The sequence below is a fragment of the Anser anser genome, assembly GCF_964211835.1.
Source record: "Anser anser genome assembly, chromosome: Z".
Lineage (NCBI taxonomy): Eukaryota > Metazoa > Chordata > Aves > Anseriformes > Anatidae > Anser > Anser anser.
Genome location: NC_139723.1, coordinates 61715626 through 61736529, shown reverse-complemented (window position 1 = coordinate 61736529; position 20904 = coordinate 61715626). Strand labels below are relative to the sequence as shown.

Sequence of the window (20904 nt, the reverse complement as noted above, 5' to 3'; positions counted from 1 at the left end):
GCAGGCAGCAGCAGTTCCCCTGCGGCCTGTGGAGAGGCCCCTGGTGGAGCAGGCTGTCCCCCTGCAGCCCACGGGTCCCACACGGAGCAGATCTCCACGCTGCAGCCCGTGGAGGAGCCCCCGGTGGAGCAGGTGGATGTGGCCTGGAGGAGGCTGCGGCCCATGGAGAGCCCCCGCAGGAGCAGGCCCCGGGCCGGAGCTGCAGCCCGTGGAGAGGAGCCCACGCAGGAGCAGGGGTCTGGGGGGAGCTGCCGCCCGTGGGGGACCCGTGCTGGAGCAGTTTGCTCCTGGGGGATGGACCCCGTGGTACGGAGCCGTGTGGGAGCAGGTCTTGGAGGGCTGCTGCCTGTGGGCAGCCCCCGCAGGCTCAGTTTGGGAAGGACGGCATCCCGTGGGAGGGACCCCGCGTGGAGCAGGGGCACAGAGTGACTGTAAGGGAGCAGCAGAGATGAAGTGTCAGGGACTGACCGCAGTCCCTGTTCCCCTGCGCCACTCTGGGGGAGGAGGTAGAAGAAGAGGGTGGATGGGGGAAGAGTGTTTATAATTTGTTTTGAGTTCTCCCTGCTCTAACCTGTTAGCAATAGACAATAAATTACATGAATCTCCCTATGCTGAGTATGTTTTGCCTGTGACAATAATTGGTGAGTGATCTTCCTGTCCTTATCTCAGCCCTGTGAGCTGTTTTTCATATTTCCTCCCCCTCTCTTTTGAGGAGGGTGAGTGAGAGAACAGTGTGGTACAGCTTAGCTATCTGTCAGTGTGAAACCTCCACATGGGTGCTGCAGGGTCCTCTGTGAGGAGGGGCTGGGGGCTGCCCTGTGCTGGCCACAGCTGCTTCCAGCTGACCCCAGTGGACTCTGTCAGTCAGAGACACTGCTGTTGCCCATTAAGGAATGGGCAAAAAAGCTGTGCAGCAGTGTATGAGAGGTACGAGAAAACTGAGAGAAACAACCCTGTCAAAACATGTCAGAGAAAGAGGAGGTCCTCCATGCACCAGGGCAGAGATTCCCCTGTAACCTGTGGAGGAGACCATGGTGCAGCATGTATTTCCTTAGAGCCCGTGTTGAGGAAGATGGGGGAGCAGATATCCACATTGCAGCCTAGGGAGGACCCCATGCTGCTGTAGGTGGATTTGCCCTGATGGAAGGTAGAGCGCATGGGAAGGACCTGCATGGGATAGGTGTGAGGAATCATAGAATCATTAAGGTTGGAGAAGACCTCCAACATCATCTGGTCCAACCATCCTCCTATCACCAGTATCACCCACTAAAGGATGTAATGGCAGAGACATGCTGTTGTGGACTGACCACAAACCCCGTACCCCATCCCCCTGCTCTTCTGGGTGAGTGAAGAGGAAACAGAAGAGTTGGTAATGCAGGAGTGAAGCTGAACCTGAGAAAGGGTAGTGCAGGGGAAGGTATTTGCAGTTTCATCAGTTTCTTACAATCCAACTCTATTTTTAATTGGCACTATTTGTTCTATCTAATTGGCTCTCTTTTAATTCTTAGTTTATGTTTAAATATATAAATTTATTTTCCCAGAGTTGAGTCTGTTTCGCCCTTGATGGTGATTGGTAAGTTGTCTCCCGTTCTTCTGTCTTGACCCACAAACTTTTCATCTTATTTTCTGTGCCTGTCCTGTTAAGGGTGAGGAGTGAGAGAACAGCCAGGTGGGGGTCTGGCAGCCAGCCGAGGTCAACCCACTATGATAATCTAGGAAGTCGTCATAGGCATAGCTTGTGACTAATATACTTCTTTGAAAGCACAGGAAGGGACAAGGTTTGTTCTTAAGCAGAGGCAGGGCTTTTGCTGCATGTAGTTGAACTTTAGGTAAGGAAGAGGAGTCTAAAGAAAAATACAGTGATGATGCTAGTACAGAGAAAATTGTGTCAAGACAGAGTACAACCAGAAGACCATTTGGACTAACATTGTTCAGACTGTGTTCTGGAAAGTGAGTGGTGACTCCAGAGAGAAATACATTGTTGACAAAAATAATTCTCATTAGTATTTAATAGGACAAGACAGATCATGTTTTTAGACCTGTCTTGTCAGGTAAAATTCTTACCAAGCATAGGATTAATTGGTGAAACAGATATTGATTCAACTGAAAAGATTTTTTGGTTGATAATTAAGTGCTACTCATTATTTATAACCTTAAAAATGTACATCTGTTAGTTCGTCTCACAATCTTCTGTTCAATATTTTTTCAGAAGTTATTGTTTCCAATCAATTTAAATGTTGTGGGAATGGGATATAATTCCTCTGCAGTTTGAACCTATTATGGAATGAAATGCTTTAGAAAAAGTATTTTAAGATGTGCACTTCTTGAAACTTGGCTAAGGTTTTCCACTTTATTTTTTAGCTGAATAATCACAGCCTTTGCAAATTCCAAATGCTGATTTTTACATGGGAGCTGAAATGTAGTTTTCATGTGTACTTTTAAAATTAAGAATTTACGCTGGATGATTGAAGGAATTAAAGTAACCTTTTAACTTTAGTGGGTTTTTTTTGATAGCACTTAAACACAAGCACCTATAGAAACTGTTCAGATAACTTTTCCTTCCTGGAATCAGATACATTCTCATACTCATTTTGTTCCAACAGTCAAAATACTCATCTTGGTTTTAGTCTCATCTCTCAAACTGCAATGTTGGTTGTTTTTTATTTTTGATATGTGCTGCCTACTATTGTGCCTACAGCCACAGAAAATGGTCGGGTAAAGTCTTCATTTGATTCTGCTACCTGTTGACTTTACATTGCTTTCACCAGCTTCCTCTCTTACTGTTGCATCAGATAAGCTGCTACTTAAGGTCCTCAGTGTCATATTTATGTAGCTCATCATATATAAGATACTGGGCCTTCTCTCTTAACACGAAGTGGTGGTTTTGTCCACCACTTCATAAGTTATGAACTATGTGTCTGTTCCTTGGTTCATTTCACCACCTCCTGTTGTGAGAAGCATCCCTTGCCTATGTGCAAAGTCATTCTTTTAAAGTTTGTTTCAAAAGTAACATCAGGTCTTGGATGGAGTTTAATGTATTCTGACACTGCTAGTACTCCTCTATCCTTTCTTGTCCTACAGATACTGTCCTGGAGTATATCTAGATGGAAGCTAGAGAGAGGATAGAGGGGGTTCTGGCACTTGAATGAATACATGCAGGGCTGGAACCTATCAAATGACCTATGAGAACATATATGCAGATATGTAGATTTTATGTGGTAGCTGCTCTGACATCTTTTCTCTGGCTGAAGCAGTAGCTTGTTCAGGTACTATGGAACTGGAGTATTTCAGGAAGTTGCAGAATGATGCAGAAAGGACCCTTCTTCCTGAATTTCATGGGAATGAAAAAAAAGATAAACTGGTGGATAGATGGTACCTTGCCTTTTAGGAAAGGAACACTGTTCACACATGAAAAGAGTGTATATTCAGCCCTGTTGAACTGACAGATATCAGTGTGATAGCCTGGCTTGCATGTCATTTTCTAGGGCGTAATTGCTCATGTCCACTTCTATTAGAAAACTTAATTTGGAGTTGGTCGAGACTACTGCCTTTAAAGGTTTTTTCAGGCTTGTGAGTGTGAAGATGCTTGCAGATACAGCATCAGGGTTTCAGAGTGGTATTCTTATGCTTTCTCGTCAGAGGAAGGCCATATGCACTAACTCAACTCACTTCCTAAATGGAAGAAAAGTGATCATACGGAGGTTTGCTTCTATACAGATCCGAGACACCAAAAATAACAAGCCTCTGAGCATGGCTGAGAGTGTTTGAATCAATGGAACATAAGCCAAACATTTCAAATCCTACTTATATAGGAAGAAGAATCTTATACTAGGTGAGTTTTCCTTAAATGAGACTTAGTTTTTAGAAGCTGAGAATTAATGTTTTAATAGCTTTAGTCTGTTTTAAGGCACATAAATTATAGCTATTTAAAAAAGCAAACACCTTTGATTACAAAAAAACAGTTTTATTTGCTTTCTCAATTTTCAATTAACGTTTTGTTTTTTTTACTGATAACTTCCTCCATGGAAAAAGAATAAGAAGCTCTGTTAACTTGCTTTAAACTGTACTAAGAGAAGAGATGAAAATAGGTTTCATGTTCTATCTCAAACCTATCACTAAGGTCTTTGGTAATGATTAAAAACTAAATGATATCAGAGCCATTCAGCCCACGCAAGTTTTCTCCACGAAAAGAATTTTGTAAAACATAAGTAAAATTAAGTGTATTTTTACTTAAGTAAAACAAAAGACATTGCTTTAGAAAAATACATTTCCTGAAGCAAGGAATACTCACAATTTTGCAACAGTTTTATTAGAGAGACTAAAACAGGTAGTACTTAATATTTGCTTCCATTGTAAAATTATTCTTGTATAGATATGGTTCTTCTGTGAGGTCATGTGGCTGTGATAACGCAATCCACAGAAAAGCAATGTGTTCTAGCAGAATGAATGTGAATATTGTCATTATGAAGTTTTCTGGAATATGGCTTGAAACTAGAATTTACAAATTCAAGAATATAGTGAAGTATCAAGAATTATATACAGCACTAGAACAGGTTTACACATTTAATTGTGGACAGAATCAATGTGCAGCTATACTATACTTTTTCTTTTTTGGTCTTGTGTGGAAAAAATGACTTACTGCCATCACAAAAACAATAAACTGTGTCCAACTTCAGTAGTAAAAAGTTTTTTTTATTGCTGAATTAGGTAAGCACTGCATTTGTCTTTACTAGGTTTGTATATATTATTTCAGAGTATAACTGGTGTATTGCAAGCTGCAGTTTTCTCCATAGCAGTATATGGCATTGCTTTGTTAACAACTGAGCAGCAGTAGCACTCAGGTAACATTGCCTCGCACTTACATCACGCTTATGCTAGTGTTGTTACTGTTTGAGAGACCTAGAGAGTGGTGATTCTCGCTTATTGTAGGCCTGTATTTTGCCTAATGTTCTAGTTCCCTGTTTAGCATTTCTTAATTTAAAAAAAAAAAAAAACAAAACTTTGGAATCCTAAGTCAAATCACTTTAGGTAAGTTTTATATCTGCAGTGTGAATAACCACAGAAGTGCAGGTTGATAGCTGTGATGTGCAGACTTGAGTTGGATCTATTAGAACTGCCTCCAGCTTCCTCCTGCAGAGACAATACAATGTAAAGTAGTGAGAGAGGCTGGCCTAGCAAGCAAAATTTTCTTCATTTAGGTATTCTGTGCCCCACCAGTGTGTTCTTGAGGGTTACGAAGTATATAAAAGCTCTTAAACCTCTCTGTGTGATTTGCCTGAAGGACTTGAACCACTATTTTTCAAGCAAATACTGCTCCAAAGCTTGTTTCATGAATACCTCAAACGAGAGCTGTAGCAGGAAGAATCCTGTGGCAGTGCAGTCAGCTATGACTCATGAGACCTGAGCTGGCTTCAGACTTCCTCAGTAACTGTAGCCAAGTAAACGTTTCTTCGTGTAAATTGACCTTGCTTGTTCAGAATTTAAGAGTTGGTATCAGTTGTTTTTACCCAGAAGGACTAGGGATACTTGAATTCTTTCACCTGCTTTTATTTCAGTAGAATTTTCTGCAGGTGCCTCAGAAGAAAGCTTAGGAGGCATACAAAAAGGACATTTGTGGATGCTGGAGGCCTATTTCTTGTAGTGTACTCTTGCATGAAATTGATTCAGGAATTTTTCTTTGAAATGCTGGCTCTCGAACAAGCCCTTGGCATACACAGGCTGTGTCTGCCTCAGTCTTGTAAAGGCTGATAAACTCACCTTTGGAAAAACTCTCTAAATGTTTTTAAATGCTCCTGCTCAGTGTCATGTTAGTCTGGGATTTGTTCCCCACTGGTCTCTCAATTTATGTATGTGTGCTGCTTGAGGCTGCTGGTGGGGTGGAGGGTGGTAGGAGAGAGCATCAGTTCTCCACCCTGCTTTAGTTTGTGGGGGTAGATTGTGACTCCTTGCTTTCTACTTCCTCATGTGACTAAAACATTCCTCTCTTCCTTGCTTTATCTTGATTGTGAAAAGGCAGCAGGACATATGTTGCCATCAGCATGGGTCCTTAGCTTGTTACACATGAAAATTATCCTGTTTTATCCCTCCAGTGTCTTGTCAGGTGGCTGTCTGAGAGCTATAGCACTATAATCACTTCTGAGTATATGGAGGAAAGTGAACACTAAGCTAGGAGCAGTGACCTTCAGAAAAAAAAAAAACGTAAATGAAATAAGGTGAGATCTACTGGAAAAAAGTGAAGGGGAGAGGAAAGGAAAAACTCAAGCTGTGAGGAGAGGTTCAAGCTAGTCAGGGGATGATGATAGCAGGATGAAGGGCACACCTGACAATGGGTGAGTAATACTTCATGGTCTTTGCTAGATGCAACTAGGGCAAACAAAACATTTATAGCAAGAGGGGGAAGCCAAGGAAGTATGTCCAGAGCTCAGTAGCGAGGAGAATGTAACAGCACCAAAAAGCTATGTTTTCATGTTGCAGTTATAAATAAAAATAAAATATGAACTCATTCTGGGTTGAGTAAACGGTTAATCAACAACTTTTTCTGGGTTAAGAAAAGAGCAGGTCGCTTGTGATTCAGGTGTTGTATTTGTTCTTGATAAAATGCATTTAGAGAATTTGACTTTGACATTCAGTGAATGCTAAACCAGGACCTAGCGGGTTCTTATGGTGGAGTTCATCTTTAAAAGAAAAAATAAAAACGGAAAAAGAAGAAAATAAGGAAATTAATGCATATTATTGCAGTTGCTGGAGAAAAAAAAGTATATTCATCTGTATTGTAATTATATATTTTATAGTAATCAAATATATTTACTATAAAAATAGGTAGTATGATTTTGTCAAAAGTGAAACGTGTTATGCCTACCAGACTTCCTTTGGATGCAGTATTTGACATTTAGTAGAGATTTCTTATCTTCAAGCAACTTGTCTGACAGGAACACTGGTTTAGCAGGGTTTTACGTAATACAAAATTGCAGTGAGCTTAGTGTAACCCTGTAGTAGTTTCTAACCAATAACTAGCGTAGCTCCACCATTTTGCTTCCTCACTCGTGCTCCTCAAAAGACCGTGAGCAGGAAATATGGTGAAAAAAGGCTCACAGGGCAGAGATAAGGACAGGAAGATCACTCACCAATTATTGTCACAGGTAAAACAATTCAGCATAGAAGAGATTCATGTAATTTATTGTCTATTGCTAACAGGTTAGAGCAGGGAGAACTCAAAGCAAACTACAACCACCTTCCCCCATCCATCATCTTCTACCTCCTCTTCCCCCTGCCCCAGAGAAGAACGGGAAATGGGGGCTGCGGTCAGGCCCTGAAGCTTCATCTCTGCTGCTCCCTCAGGGTCACTCTGTGCCCCTGCTACACGTGGGGTCCCTCCCACGGGATGCCAAACTGAGCCTGTGGGGGCTGCCCACAGGCAGCAGCTCTCCAAGAACTGCTCCCACACGGCTCCGTACCACGGGGTCCATCCCCCAGGAGCAAACTGCTCCAGCACGGGTCCCCCACGGGCAGCAGCTCCCCCCAGACCCCTGCTCCTGCGGGGGCTCCTCTCCACGGGCTGCAGCTCCGGCCCGGGGCCTGCTCCTGCAGGGGCTCTCCATGGGCCGCAGCCTCCTCCAGGCCACATCCACCTGCTCCACCGGGGGCTCCTCCACGGGCTGCAGCGTGGAGATCTGCTCCGTGTGGGACCCGTGGGCTGCAGGGGGACAGCCTGCTCCACCAGGGGCCTCTCCACAGGCCGCAGGGGAACTGCTGCTGCGTGCCTGGAACACCTCCTGCCTTCCTGCTGCACTGACCTTGGGAGCTGCAGGGCTGCTTCACTCTCACTTTCTCGCTCCTCTCTCCCAGCTGCTGTTGCACAGCAGTTTTCCCCCCTTTCTTCAATCTACTCTCCCAGATGCCCAACTGGTGTCTCTCCCTGGCTCGGCTCTGGCCAGCAGTGGGTCCCTTCTGGAGCCATCAGGAGCTGGCTCTGATCTGACATGGGGCAGCTGCTGGGCTCTGCTCACAGAGGCCACCCTGCAGTCCCCACTACCAAAACCTTGGTAAGCCCAGTGTAAGCCCTGGACCTGATTTCTAGATGATCTAATCTTCTAAGTATGTGTAATGCAGAAGTGGACATCTAGTGAATGGTCCAGAAAGGTGTTCAAAATTTTTAACTAGACTTCAAGTATAGCATTTCCCTTTCCTGTCTCAGTGAAAAGGCATCGTGTTTTTCAAATATTATTAAGTGTTGCTATGAAAAGAAAAGGAATGCATAAGCCTGCCTTTGAAAAGGACAAATAGGTAATGGTCTTAAATGACAGTAAAAGTTGTTTAGGTTAGAGACTGGAAGAAGCTTTCTGACAGCAAGGATGGTTGTGCATGGAAATAAGTTCTGCATGGAAATATGGGATCAGTTATACTGCAGGCTTTTAAGATTAGCTTTGGTAAGGCTTTCTAACTGGATAGACCATGTAACAACTTTTAACTCTTCCCAGAGGACCTCAGATACGGATCAAGCAGGAGATTACTGTCATGGCAGGCAAAACTTTTATAGCTAACTCTTGTTCTTTTGCTTTCGGGGAGATTTCTGGCAGAGTCTTCCATTGTTCTAAGTGCATAATCCCCTACCACATGGCCAAAAGAAGGCCTGGCGGGGATGGTTGCAATCAGGGTTACAAGCCTAACACATTGATATGACAAGTTTGCTACCTTCAAGCAGGTAAATATCTTTATCATATTTCGTAAAAAAAAAAAAAAAAAAAAAAGTAGCAAATCTAGTTTGAGAAAAAGGGGCCTTGACTAGAAAATATGGTGTCCCTAATCCCTCTGTTCAGTGGTTCAGGTAGAACACAGCAGTGTGCACAAGCAGTTTTGTATGTTGTTTGAAATAAGATAGTTAGGTATTAAGTAATAGCAGGTAGTTGATTCACTTGAATGTCAGTTTTGTCGGTTTCTGTTTTTTATGGGGAAGTTAAATTTTCTAGTTTGAACTTCAGATGCTTGACCAAATACATGAAGCTATAAAAAAAAAAAGTGACTTCACATACATTGTTAAACTCTTCATAGCTCCTTATTTGCTTGTTGGCTTTTGTTCTATTTTTCATTAGTAGATTTAAATAAAATTGTGGGTTAAGTGTAAGTAGCTTCTGACTTCCAGATCCTTTGAAAATAATTCTTACTGATGCTATGGATTCTTGCATGGACCAACAGATAAGACTTATTATTTGGTTTTCTTTTGTGAAGTGTTTCATGAGTGATCCACAGTGCTTTAGTTGTCCACAAGGTGAATGTGTTGTAGACCATTTCTTATATTGTTAAAGGACAGGGACTTATATAGTCTTGTCTTTAGCATCAAGAGTCAGTATTTGTGGCCCTCAAAATCACATCACTTGCTTTAACCTATGAGCCCATAGGCTTCTTGCAATAATTGTACATTTAACCTTTCATTGCATGTAGCCAAAAAAAATAAAATCAAGAAAGTATTTAGCTCTAACTGTTATGCTTCTTTAAGAGTAATTTTCAATGAAGGGAAAAATTTTTGTGCTCTGTGTTGGATGTTTGCTAGGGATTAACTTTGACAGTGTCAGGGCAAAAGGCAGATGAGATTGTTCCCCTTTTCTTACCTGCTCCATTGTAATTTTAGTGAAAGCTTTTTAATATTTCAGGCATGTGAACTGAAAGTTAGAAGTATTCAAGTAGTGATATGGGAAAGGACTGAATATTGCTCCCAATTATCTGACATTCTTCTTTTAGATGGTAAAAACAATTGGAGGTAGAGTGCAACAGCTTCCTCTTGTTGCCTCATCCATGTTTTACTATAGTCTGTTTTTATGGTTCTGTCTTGGTGGCTTTTGCTGCATTTTGTTTTCCCTCATCTAAAATCAGTACTGATAGCAGTAACCTTAATTTGTCTTTCTTGCTCTGAAATTTAAAAAAATAAAAATAATTATACTTGTGTACTTTCCTGTCTGTGTTCACTAAATGCTAAAAGATTTGTTTGGAAGTATGGAGTTTTGGTCAATGTCTGTGATATTTTTTCTTTAATTAGAATGCATTAAGCGGTTTGGCTTCTGGTTCAGAAGACTGACACTTATCATTATGAAAGTGTATGTTAGTTAATTAGTAGAGACAGCTACTTAAAATTGAATAAAGAATTTAGGATGAATTCAAGGCTGTATAGATCAGTTTTGCTAATTACGATATTTGAATGTCAAAATATTCTGTGAAATATTGCTGATCATGTTATTAATTCTAGCTTTTTTTTCACAGCCCCATGACTTTGATGAATGCAGATTTGATATAAGTGTAAATGATAGTGTTTGGTACCTCCGAGCTCAGGACCCGGACCACAGGCAACAGTGGGTAGATGCAATAGAACAACACAAGGTATGTTTTTTCCTTATTCCTTTTCTCACTCACTAGATCTGGTGGTCCTTGTGGTAGTTGTAAGCTTCACTGTGTAGCCAGTAAAGTACTCAAGATATATGTGACAGACAAAAGTCGCAAGATTGAAGCGATGTGTTAAATATGTTCCAAATGAATTGATTTGCTTGTTGTGCATAGATGGGAGTTTAGAAGACGGGGAGCTAACAACTGTGAACTTTCTTGAATTCTCTAGTTTGAAAAAGAAAAAAGTTTGCATCATATTTAAGTGGCTTTTTATTGGTTTTGTCCATTGTTTCTCATTATCAAATTGTTTCTTATCTGTCCTAGATGTTGAACTTGTTAGTGTTGTAGTCCATTCTCTTCAATTATCATTCTGGTTTTAGGTTCATCTGTTTCATCATTTGGCAGCTTTTACTCAATCAGATTCCTGGCTCTTGTTTCTGTCTTCTAAGGCTCTACTCTTCATTAGTATTTTTAGTTTTCCTGATCTATGCCTTTTCGTCCAATGAACTTCATTATTTTCTTTTACCTAAAGTGCTTGAAGGTCTGAGATTTTTTTTAAAGAACATGGGATATAAAATATCCACTCTGTTTTCAGGTACAAGATAGGCAAGTTTAATTACAGAATCCAGTGCAACCCAGATCCTATACCTGGATTATAAATACGTTGCAGGAATACATATTAAAATAGATACCAAAGTAGGTACATACATTTTGTTACCTACATTTTACTTATTTTCACTTTGGGCTTCTCGAAGTACTGTATGTAATTAGGAAGTTTCACCTTTTCTTGGGGGATCTTTATAATAAGCTCTTAATTTAAGTGCTGTCTTTAGGTAAGTTGTCTAAAAAATCATGGTTAGAATTCTAGTCCATTTGTAGCTTAGCATCTTGCCTTCATTTTGATAGTAGTGACATCAAAGCATACAAAATTAAGTTACAAAACCAGGATTGTTTTCCATAATCTAGTGAAAAAATACAAACCTAATCTGTGAGTACTTTTGAGACGAAAGTTTACTCTTGGAATACCTTAAAGAAATGTCTCAAGAGGATGTACCAAACAAGTTGCTGGATTGCATATCTGTAGAGTTGGCACTTCAAAAACTCCTCTAAGGGCATGGGGGTCTTCACACATGGGGTGGTGGGTACATGGAAATCCTGGTTGCCTAACCTTGGGCTGGAATTCAAACAAGGTTTGGTGAAAGATTCAGCAGGTGATTTGGCTTTTTTCAGTTTCGTGTGTATTACTTTGTACTGTTTACAAGTTGTTTTTATTCTTAAGTGGAGTGGGGAATATTGTGGCACCCAGCTCCTAAATTAGTAATCAAACCATTTAATACATTAAAGCAATACCTTATTTAAAATTATTGTCTTTGTAGTATGCAAATAAATACCCTTATCAATCCAAGACAAAGCAAGGAAAACACTAAAAGGTAACGCAGTTTTGTAACACTAGTTTGGACTCAGAACTCAGAAAATCATGTTATCATTTTTTCCAGTGCAATAACCTGTCTTTATAATACAGTGATAGCTTTGCATTGTAGATGTCTTAGGTGTGAAAGTGTATCTGTTTCTGCTAACTGTTCCTCCTAAAATATGTAATCTGAACACCAGAAGCCTTGGAAAAGTCCTGTATGCACACAAGTAGGTGTTTGGTTTAATGAAATAAACATAAAACATACAGTTGTGATCTGGTAATCTTTAATATTTGTTGGAAACACGTCCAACTATCTTGCTTCAGTAAGGTATTTTCAAAATTAGAGTGGTTAGTGCTGTATTTTCCTAAAAATCGCAAAATCTTTGTAGGAAAAATACAATATTGACAGGGTGGATATTCATTCCATTTCAATGATCCGTAGTTTCACCCATCCTTTAATTTTTCTTTAACTTTTGTGCAAGCTTTATATTTAAACAATGGATGGAGAGTAGGAGATAATGGACTTTTATAAGTCAAAATACCTCATTTCTTACTGTGAAAATTTCTGAAGGAACTTTCTTGATCAGATTAACAAAACTCAAGCAAAAATCCCTTGAAAAGCTATTGCCAGGAGGCAAAGTTTTGTTCTGTTTAGAGCTGTGTTCTTGAATTGATACATAATTGAATAAAATTGTGAGAGGAAATTATTTCTTTCACTAAGCAATCATTTTGATTAGCTAGAGTCTATTGCCATATAAAGTACTACGCTTTTTTGTTTTTGAAGCTCTTTGTTGTTTGCTGAGTGGGTAGCTAATTCTGGTAGGCTGCAGAAGCTGTTTGCTAACAAAAGTATGTTTGTGAGAATTACTGTAGCATGTCACAAGGTTGTTTATCTTTAGAGTATGCAAGACAGACTGAAACTTTGTGACTGTTTCATTGTGCTCTGAACAGAGAAAACACTGATTTAAAATGAACTTTATATAAAATTTCAGTATGAGTAGACTTAGAAAAACTTACTGCTTAGCAACAGCAACAACTGGTAGCTGAGAAATGTGAAACATGTAATGTTCAAGCATAAAGTGTTAGAATTTGCTGCTGTTTTGCTTTTATCAGAGCATTTGCCTTTTCTTGTATTGAGGTTCTTGAATGCACATGAAATGTTTCAAGTACAGCTTCTAAAGGGCTCATTAATTTCCTGGAACAGGAGGAGGGGAAAATCTAAGACAGCAATAAGACCATCAGTGAGGCAAATGAGGGAATGGTGCCTGTGCAAGCCACGAGTCCTTTCTTCTACTTAAATGTTTCATTAAATGTACTGAGCACGTACATATGTCTGTAAAATAGCTGGTTGTGATGGCAAAGCTTCATTAGGAAGTTTCTTTTTTCTCCAGCCGTAAGAGATTGTCAGGTCTGAGATGGCTGATGACCTTTTCTTTGATCTAATGGCAATATGTATTGCCAAAGAACTCAAGAGCAGACTTAGTTTCTTTAGTTCTCTGGTGTGTTTAAAAAAAAAAAAGTGTTGCATGAGCACAAAGGTACTGATGTTTTTGAGAAGTTGCTCTCTTAAATAATAAACTCAAGGACTGACTCCAAGTCTGTACAGCAGTTTGAAGATGGAATATAGAATTTCTAACCTGAGATCAGAGAAATGTTGTTAGGGAGAAAACATCTAGGTTTACATGTAGAGAACATGGAGAATGCATGCAACTTCAAGCAAGTAAATTGTATCTGTTCTATATAGTGTGAATAACCACGTAAGATTTCCTTTTTCATTGAAGTGGAAGGTGTTCCTTTTCACATACTAAACTAACCCAACATTTTCGTTCTTTACCCTCTGTACTGGTAGACTTGATATTCTACCTTACTAATTTGCATTACTTCCAAAGGTATAAGTATGGGGCGGGGGTAGGTGTGAGTTACAGTACACTGAGAACAACATGGATAAATTAACTCATTTTGAGTAAATTAACTTAAATGTTCTCCTGAAGTCTTGAAATTCAGATAATGTTTTTGTGACATTCATTTAACACCTGAGTTGAACACTCAGAGAATTTCTGAGAATTTTTAGAAATGAATGTTTCATGAGAAACTCTGCATCAGCTTGGGTTTCTTTTTTTCCATCTTAGTTTTAATTTTTCCACACAGCTTCTGCATGTGTTTGTTATTGACTTTGTAATTGTTTAACAAAATAAACTGACACTATTTTGATCTGCATTTTCAAAATCTTGTGTTTATCAAACTGAAATATGTTTTCAAGTCTTGTTGAACTTTTTTAAATTACTGCCTTTGTGTCATACTGGAAGAAATCATTCTCCATATACTCATATATACAGTGGTTTTGGCACATGAGGAGTAGATAGGCTCCCTTTTTCATTTTGAAGTGATGATATACAAGATATGTATATCTAGAGCAGGAGGCACGCGTTTTAACATCTGTGAAAGGCATCAAAGTGGCTACCTTGATGAAAGAATGATTACTTCATTGTTTATGCTGCTGTTTAGGCATTGAGAGAAGTCCGCTATGTAGAATAGCGCTAAACAGAAAAATCAGGATGAGTAAAACGGGGTCTTTTTTTAAGAAGTTTTTCCCCACAAATTGCTTGTTTCCCCAAAGTTTAGCTTGTTAAATAATTCTCATCTTGTGAAATTCTTAATATACTACAACTGCCAGTTGTCAAAAGAAACTCAGTAAGGCTTTACATCTTGTTTTTTTGTTTTTAAATACAGATCTAGGTAAGACAGTAAAGAGCCAAAAAGTTGGATTTGACATGCTAATAAAATTACATTTTGGCAGAAGTATTCGAACAGTTGATTTTGTTACTTTATTAAAAGTTGACTTATTTCCAGACAGGTAAACTGGAATTGGGACATTTAGTTTTGAAATTACTCTTTCCGGAATTTGGATTCTAGTTAATAGATTCATTTAGAAAACTGCAGAACAAACTTTAAACAGCCCAATATTGATGGCAATTAATAAGGCACTTTTGAATACCACTGTGGGGCGAAAAAAGTCAGCTTGAAATTTTCACAGAATGTTTGTTAACCACATAACATGTGGTTGTCTTTTCCATATAACCTAGAAAAAAAAAGTTGAGAGATTCCGTATTCACAAAGTATTAAGAGTAGTTAATTTCACTCTTAAGGTCATCCACATGTTGTGTTTTGCCTTGCCAATGTGAATATGCTGTTAGGCATTGAAAAAATATTTTTACTAATACTAGCTGTAATGGTGAAGTGGAAAAGCCAGCAAGTAGGTTCCTGAGGAGAGGACAAGGGGTAGAGGTGGACTTTCGACAGCCTAGTACAACACCATACAAAGGTAAACTCCCAATGGCTAAAAATAGTTCACGATAATGTTTTGCACTTGAAGTATCTTTAATTTAACAAAATAACCCACAAAATATTCTTAAAAGAGGCCTCTCAAACCATTAAAATTGTTCCAAATCTAAAAAGGTACCCTAATGTCAGACTGCTTAAATCCATTCATACTACAAATCAGCTTCTGGGTAAAGTGGGAAGGATACCAACTAAAATACTGAGGTATGATATTAAAGCATTTCTTAAAATTAACTTCAGCCTTCTTTTTGAGTAGGCCAAGTAGTCTTATGCTTCTGTCTAAGTGTAAGGTTGTGCAAGATTAACTTATCTTTTTTCAAGCTCAGAGAAAATATCAAGTTTTGCTTCCATCTTGATAAGCATCCAGAATATCTCTGTTTCCTATTTTTTCTGTAATTAGAAAGTTTCAGCCTCAGACTGAGTACCAAATGCTTCTGCCTGTCCCTCCAATCACATAGCTACTTAAATTTTCATGTTAGCAATATTAAGTAGAGCTTTTGTTTGAATACTGTGTAAATATTGATATAAAAAATTATTTTTGTTAACTGTGTGAAGATACTGAAAAATGCTATTGAAGATAACTTTATCATACTATTTTGTTTTATTAGCAGTGGATGCCACAGCAAGAGTTTTCTGACCAGTTAGTCTAGTCAGAAACTAATGTTCTGAAACTAATGAAGTTTAATTTTGTGAAAGTGGAGCTCAGAATATCAACAGGAAATGAAGAGTGTAGAAGGGTACTGCATCTTTAAGTTGTTCATAGCACTCCTCAACTAATAAAATCCTATAAAATTTTGCTAAGACCGTCTTTTTCTCCTTTTTTATACATCTCTAGCTCTGTCCCAAGACTGAACTAACTTACTGATAATGCCAGTAAAGACATGCAAATAAATCACTCCAAATCTGTTGCATGTCTGGAGAGAAACTTAAATGAGTAAGTTTGTACTTTCCTATTCATTCTGAACATGCAAAGAAGGAATGCTATATGAAAAAATTATTCATCATACTGCTATAACAAACTTTTTTAAAAATTGAAGTTGAATGAGAAGTGTACATTTCTGCTATCAGTAGATAGTTTTGTACATTAAATTTCATTTTGCTATTTGGCAGGTCTGTATGGAGCCAGTGAAATAAATAGCCCACTTAAACACACAAACTACACTTACATGTATGCAGAAATACTGCAACAGATCTTCAGAAGTCTGCACTGATGTTTTGACCCTTAACTGTTTTTTCAGTAAGCTTCGTGAATTGCTGTCAAGTCATTTCTAGCAAACGATATCTCTTCTAATGTTGATCAGTGAATGCTAGTTATAAATGCATTCTTGATTATTTTTAAAATAAATGTGCCAAGAGTGTATTTTCAGTTGTGTCATAGGGTGAGGAGGGGACAGAAACAGTGTCTATTGACATTCTCAATCTACTTCCTCTCCTGGAATTCAGGTGTTTCAGTGATGTGATTTTTCAGTCATTTGCTTCATCAGTAGTAGCTGCTGAGGTCTGAAGAGGAGAAAGAATGTGGCTTCCTAATCTGCTCATTTTTTGACAATTCATCTCAACACAAGTTTCTCAATAACAGTTCACAAGTAAGACTGGCCTAAATCAAAGCAACAGTGCAGGTGAAGGAAGGAATAGGAGGTATGGGAGTAAGTAGGGATGTTTAAGCTCACCTTCATTTCTCAGGTTCATAATGATGATTGTACACAAGTGGTGATGAAGCCCTTTTTTCTGACATTTGCAGCCTAAATGTTGGAACAAATCAGATCTCAAGTAGTTTCAGTGACAGCTAAATATTCTCTTTCAAACTGAATTGAGTTGCCATGTTCTGTTGCTCTGCAGCACATCAACGGTCTGATTTTTTCTCTTTGCTGACAATTGTGTAGGATAGCATATTAGTTTCTGTAATGCTTTACAGCTAGTTCTAATATAGCTCAGTCATACAGTATGCAAGATACTGGAGTGAAATGGACCTCATGTACAAGTACAGATGGCTGTAATTCTGAAAGACCTTATGAAATATGGTAAATGTTGGCATAGAAGGAAAAGTCAGTGAAATTATATAGATCGTGGTCTACTTGGGAGATTGTAGTCTTCTCAGTACTACTAGAATGCAGGTTGTTTGCTTCACATTGTTAAAATATCCAGGGTTCACATACTAATTCTTGGTGTGGTTACTTGTGATTTTCAGTTTGTGTAACAGATGTTTGCAGTTAGAGAATTTGTGATCATAAAAGAGAACATCTAAATTACAAATTAAATAATAAGCTGGTGCTAAGAATATAATATTCCTAAAATGCTTGTTTATTGGTGGTCTGTGTGTAATCTCTTACTGGTCACTTAAAGCATATGTAGTTAATTAAATCTAGCAAAGTTTGTTGGGAGTTCTCTGAAACGGTAAAAACTCAAGGTTTGGCATACTGGTTTAGGAGCAAGTGCCTCACTTGCCATGAGGATTGCCTCATGTGAGGCACTGACTTGCAGCAGCAGTTGAACTTGCCTGAGAGAATCCTGGAGAAAAGCATTCACGTGTTAAGCCATAAAAAGTTCAATTCTCTCTTTAACAGACTTAAATGTGTAGGCAAGTCACTGGTGAGTAGTACAGATACATGCAGAAAGGCATAGCAAAAACTCTTCCTGGTTTGAAACTAGGAAACTATGAATTGTTTTTGAATCTTACACAGTAACTTAGATCTGCTCTTGCTGCTGATCTGTCACAGTCATATGTTGACATAAACGATCTAATTTACATTCTCATGTATTCACATTTGACATCTCCCTACAAAGTCAAATTTGCAAAAACACTCCCTGATAGCTAAACAAAAAGTTAAGTCCAAGAGTAGTCTTCTGAACTCTGAACTTCTGAACTCTGAATAAGCTTGTTTATTTGAATTTTGATCTGAATCTCAGACTGAAGTGGGAAATACACGGGAGAAAGATGTGGCCATCTCAAATTTAAGTACCTTGTTTAGCTTCTGAAATGTGTCAGTCCTCGTTTAGCTGTGAACACTGTCTTCTTTGTTTTTCTTTAGTGAGTTTTGACGGTATAGTACCAGAAGAGAAAATAAATTGAAGGGAACTCGTGAAGGGTTGTTAAATTAGTCCTAATTCCTCCCTTTAGGATGGTCATAGCACACATGATAACATTAGATGCTATGTGTAGTTATAAGTTAGGCAATTAGGTGTTTTAACAGTGAGGCGTCACGGGGTCATGGAATCATTTGAGTTTGTTTCTACAGTTACGATTCCTTCTTTTGTCATCTTCATCTGTTTTGAGTTCTCCTTTACAGTCCTACTCAGTGTAATTCTGAAAACGAGATCACTTCCTTCATCTTTGTAGTAACTACAATTTCTTGCCTTTTCTGCTAGACTGAACAGCACCTCTTTCCTCTGTTGTTCTTCACATGAACATGTTTTACAACTTTGCTTTGTATTGTTCTGCTCTGAACTCTGTCCTTCCTTGAGGTACAGCACCGAAACTGGACTCCTTATTCTTATTGAGGATCTTAGATGTTGAACAGAAAGTAGGATTGCCTTATGGGTCTTGTAGACTATCCTGTTTCACAACACCATGATTTTTTTTGTTTCTTCAGATTGTGAACTACTAAATTCAATTCATCTCTACATGCACATATTGTTACTTGTGCTGTATTTGTGCAGCATAGTATTTCCTATAAACAAGTAAATGTAACTTTATTGTTCTCCAGTGAACACAGGTGTTAAGTATTTATTGTTGTTCCATTACATTAAGTCTTTCCAACTCTGTCTTGGATTTTTGTTTCATTTCAGAAACAAATCTTTGTGCTGCTTGGGTACAGTTTCTTAAGCAATTATGCTGGTTAATCTAGTACTTTCTAAAGAATGGTGAGAATGGAGACTGGCTGGCTCATGAAAGACTGCATCACTTAGCAGTATTATGGTTGATAGCTGAGCTTGTATGCTATTCTTATGGGAGCTCCTTATCCGAGTCTGAAGCTGTATGCATATGAGGACTTAAGATTATCTTAAATCTTTGTATCCACTAAAGCAGTGATCTGTCTGCCATATGTTCATAAAGTTTTCTCCTCCATCTTGTCTGAGCATTAACAGGTAGTCTTCATAATCTTAGTAGAGGTCTTGAACTCTCCTTCTGTCAAACCCGTGCCCCCAAACAGTAGTGAACTTACTTGAGATGCTTTACTCCTATCGTTCCCTTGAATTAGCTAAATACATGAATTGACTGAAGATTCAAATATAGTAAAGGTTAAACTATAGCCAGATAACTTTGAACCAGGGTGTTCTGAAATGCCTGGAGGAATGTCTAAAGAATGCCTGAAAAGTACAGGCCAAAATGCAAGTTGGTGAAGGATTGCCTCATGGGTGCAATACCATGTGGAAGAAAACACTCTTGGAAGTGCTCACTTGATATCAGATAGCAGTAAAGGCTGTGATACTGCTGCTAAGCTGTTAGGAGCGTGTCAGTCAATATTTCTGTAATGTTATTTAATGACAGGTGATGTGTATGGTTAAAGTAACTGTGGTGCTACCTCTAATGCTTGAGGTAACTGACACTAAGCAAAACTACTGCACCAACCATGCAGCTGGCCATGCAGTAAATAACCAATTTGATTTCTGTAAACAAGTGGGAGTATTTCTATAAACAAATTTTACTCTACTGGTAAACTCAGAGGTGTTATTGATTCATTTTGTAAAAATAGCTGTGGTAAATAGTATCGATAGTGTATACTTTAATTTTACAGAAATAAGGGGAATGCAAGTGCCTATAACTGGCATAATGGCACAAGCAGCATGAGTTGAGCCCTCTGTGGCAGCAGCAGCAGCACCTTTCTGTGTAGTCTCAATAAACAATACTGTTTTCAGGCAGAAACCTCTGTCAGAGTTGACCTTAGTAAGTGCACTTTCAAATCAGGGGAAGTGCTCTTCTTGGTATCAAGAACAGAAAGTACAGGGATGCAACGTGGAAGTAGTGAGTAAGGAACAGTTAAAAGTTGACACTTGCCAAATAGAGATGCATGCTGTTTACTCAATTATTACTCATCAGCTCAAACTGTACTGTGTGTCAACAGTTTAGCAGAAGAAAGTTAGATTCTCTGCATGCCTCCATCTACCAAATTCAGTCTTTTTTCTTTCTAAACAGACTTTGTAAAGGGTGTCAGTGAGCAGGGTGCTTTGATTAAAGCAAAGCTCCTTGGGTTGATAATAGCAGACCAGAGTTACACCCTAGCTATAGGGTATGTAGATGCTGCTCAGCCACATGGGTGGGGTGCACAAGTAGCAACGATATGTATTCAGTAACATTCAACAGTGGGAACTTTGAAGCAAAGCTGCTGTAGTTTTTTGGTTCATCACCCCTCCTCCTCCACTGGCCCTTAAAAAAAAAAAAAGGAAAGAAAAAGAAAAAAAAAGAATAGGAAATAGCTGCCAGAGCTACCATGAGCTTAAAATACTGGGAGAGACTTTGAAAAGGGAAATTCTTTTAAAAAGCATGGCAAGACTTAGCATCTTCTGCTTGTTAAATGCAGTGTCTGCTTAGCCCTAATAGGAAACTTTTAAGGTAATTCTAATACAATTTATGTTGTGGAAGAGAAGATTTTTTTTATTTTTATTTTTTGCTTTTGTGCAAACAGATAATGCTTGGAAATATTTGCTCTCTATAGTATCATCTAGTTGAATGGACTCACTGCAGAGGAATCAGAATTCAGGCAGAATTCGGGTATCTTGATAATAGCTATCTTAAGTGGGGGAGGAAGAAGGGATGTTTTAAATACTAGGAGTTTAATATT

General features: G+C 38.7%; 1 protein-coding gene across 2 annotated transcripts in view; it reads left to right on the top strand.

The window, feature by feature from the left end:
* The window catches only part of CERT1 (ceramide transporter 1), an 81957-nt gene that overhangs the window by 16157 nt on the left and 44896 nt on the right, over positions 1 to 20904 (top strand). For both annotated transcript variants that reach the window (XM_083817992.1, XM_083817991.1), the window contains exon 3: positions 10252 to 10368. In XM_083817992.1, the coding sequence (XP_083674118.1) occupies positions 10252 to 10368 (117 nt within the window). The remainder of the gene's footprint in view (positions 1 to 10251; positions 10369 to 20904) is intronic.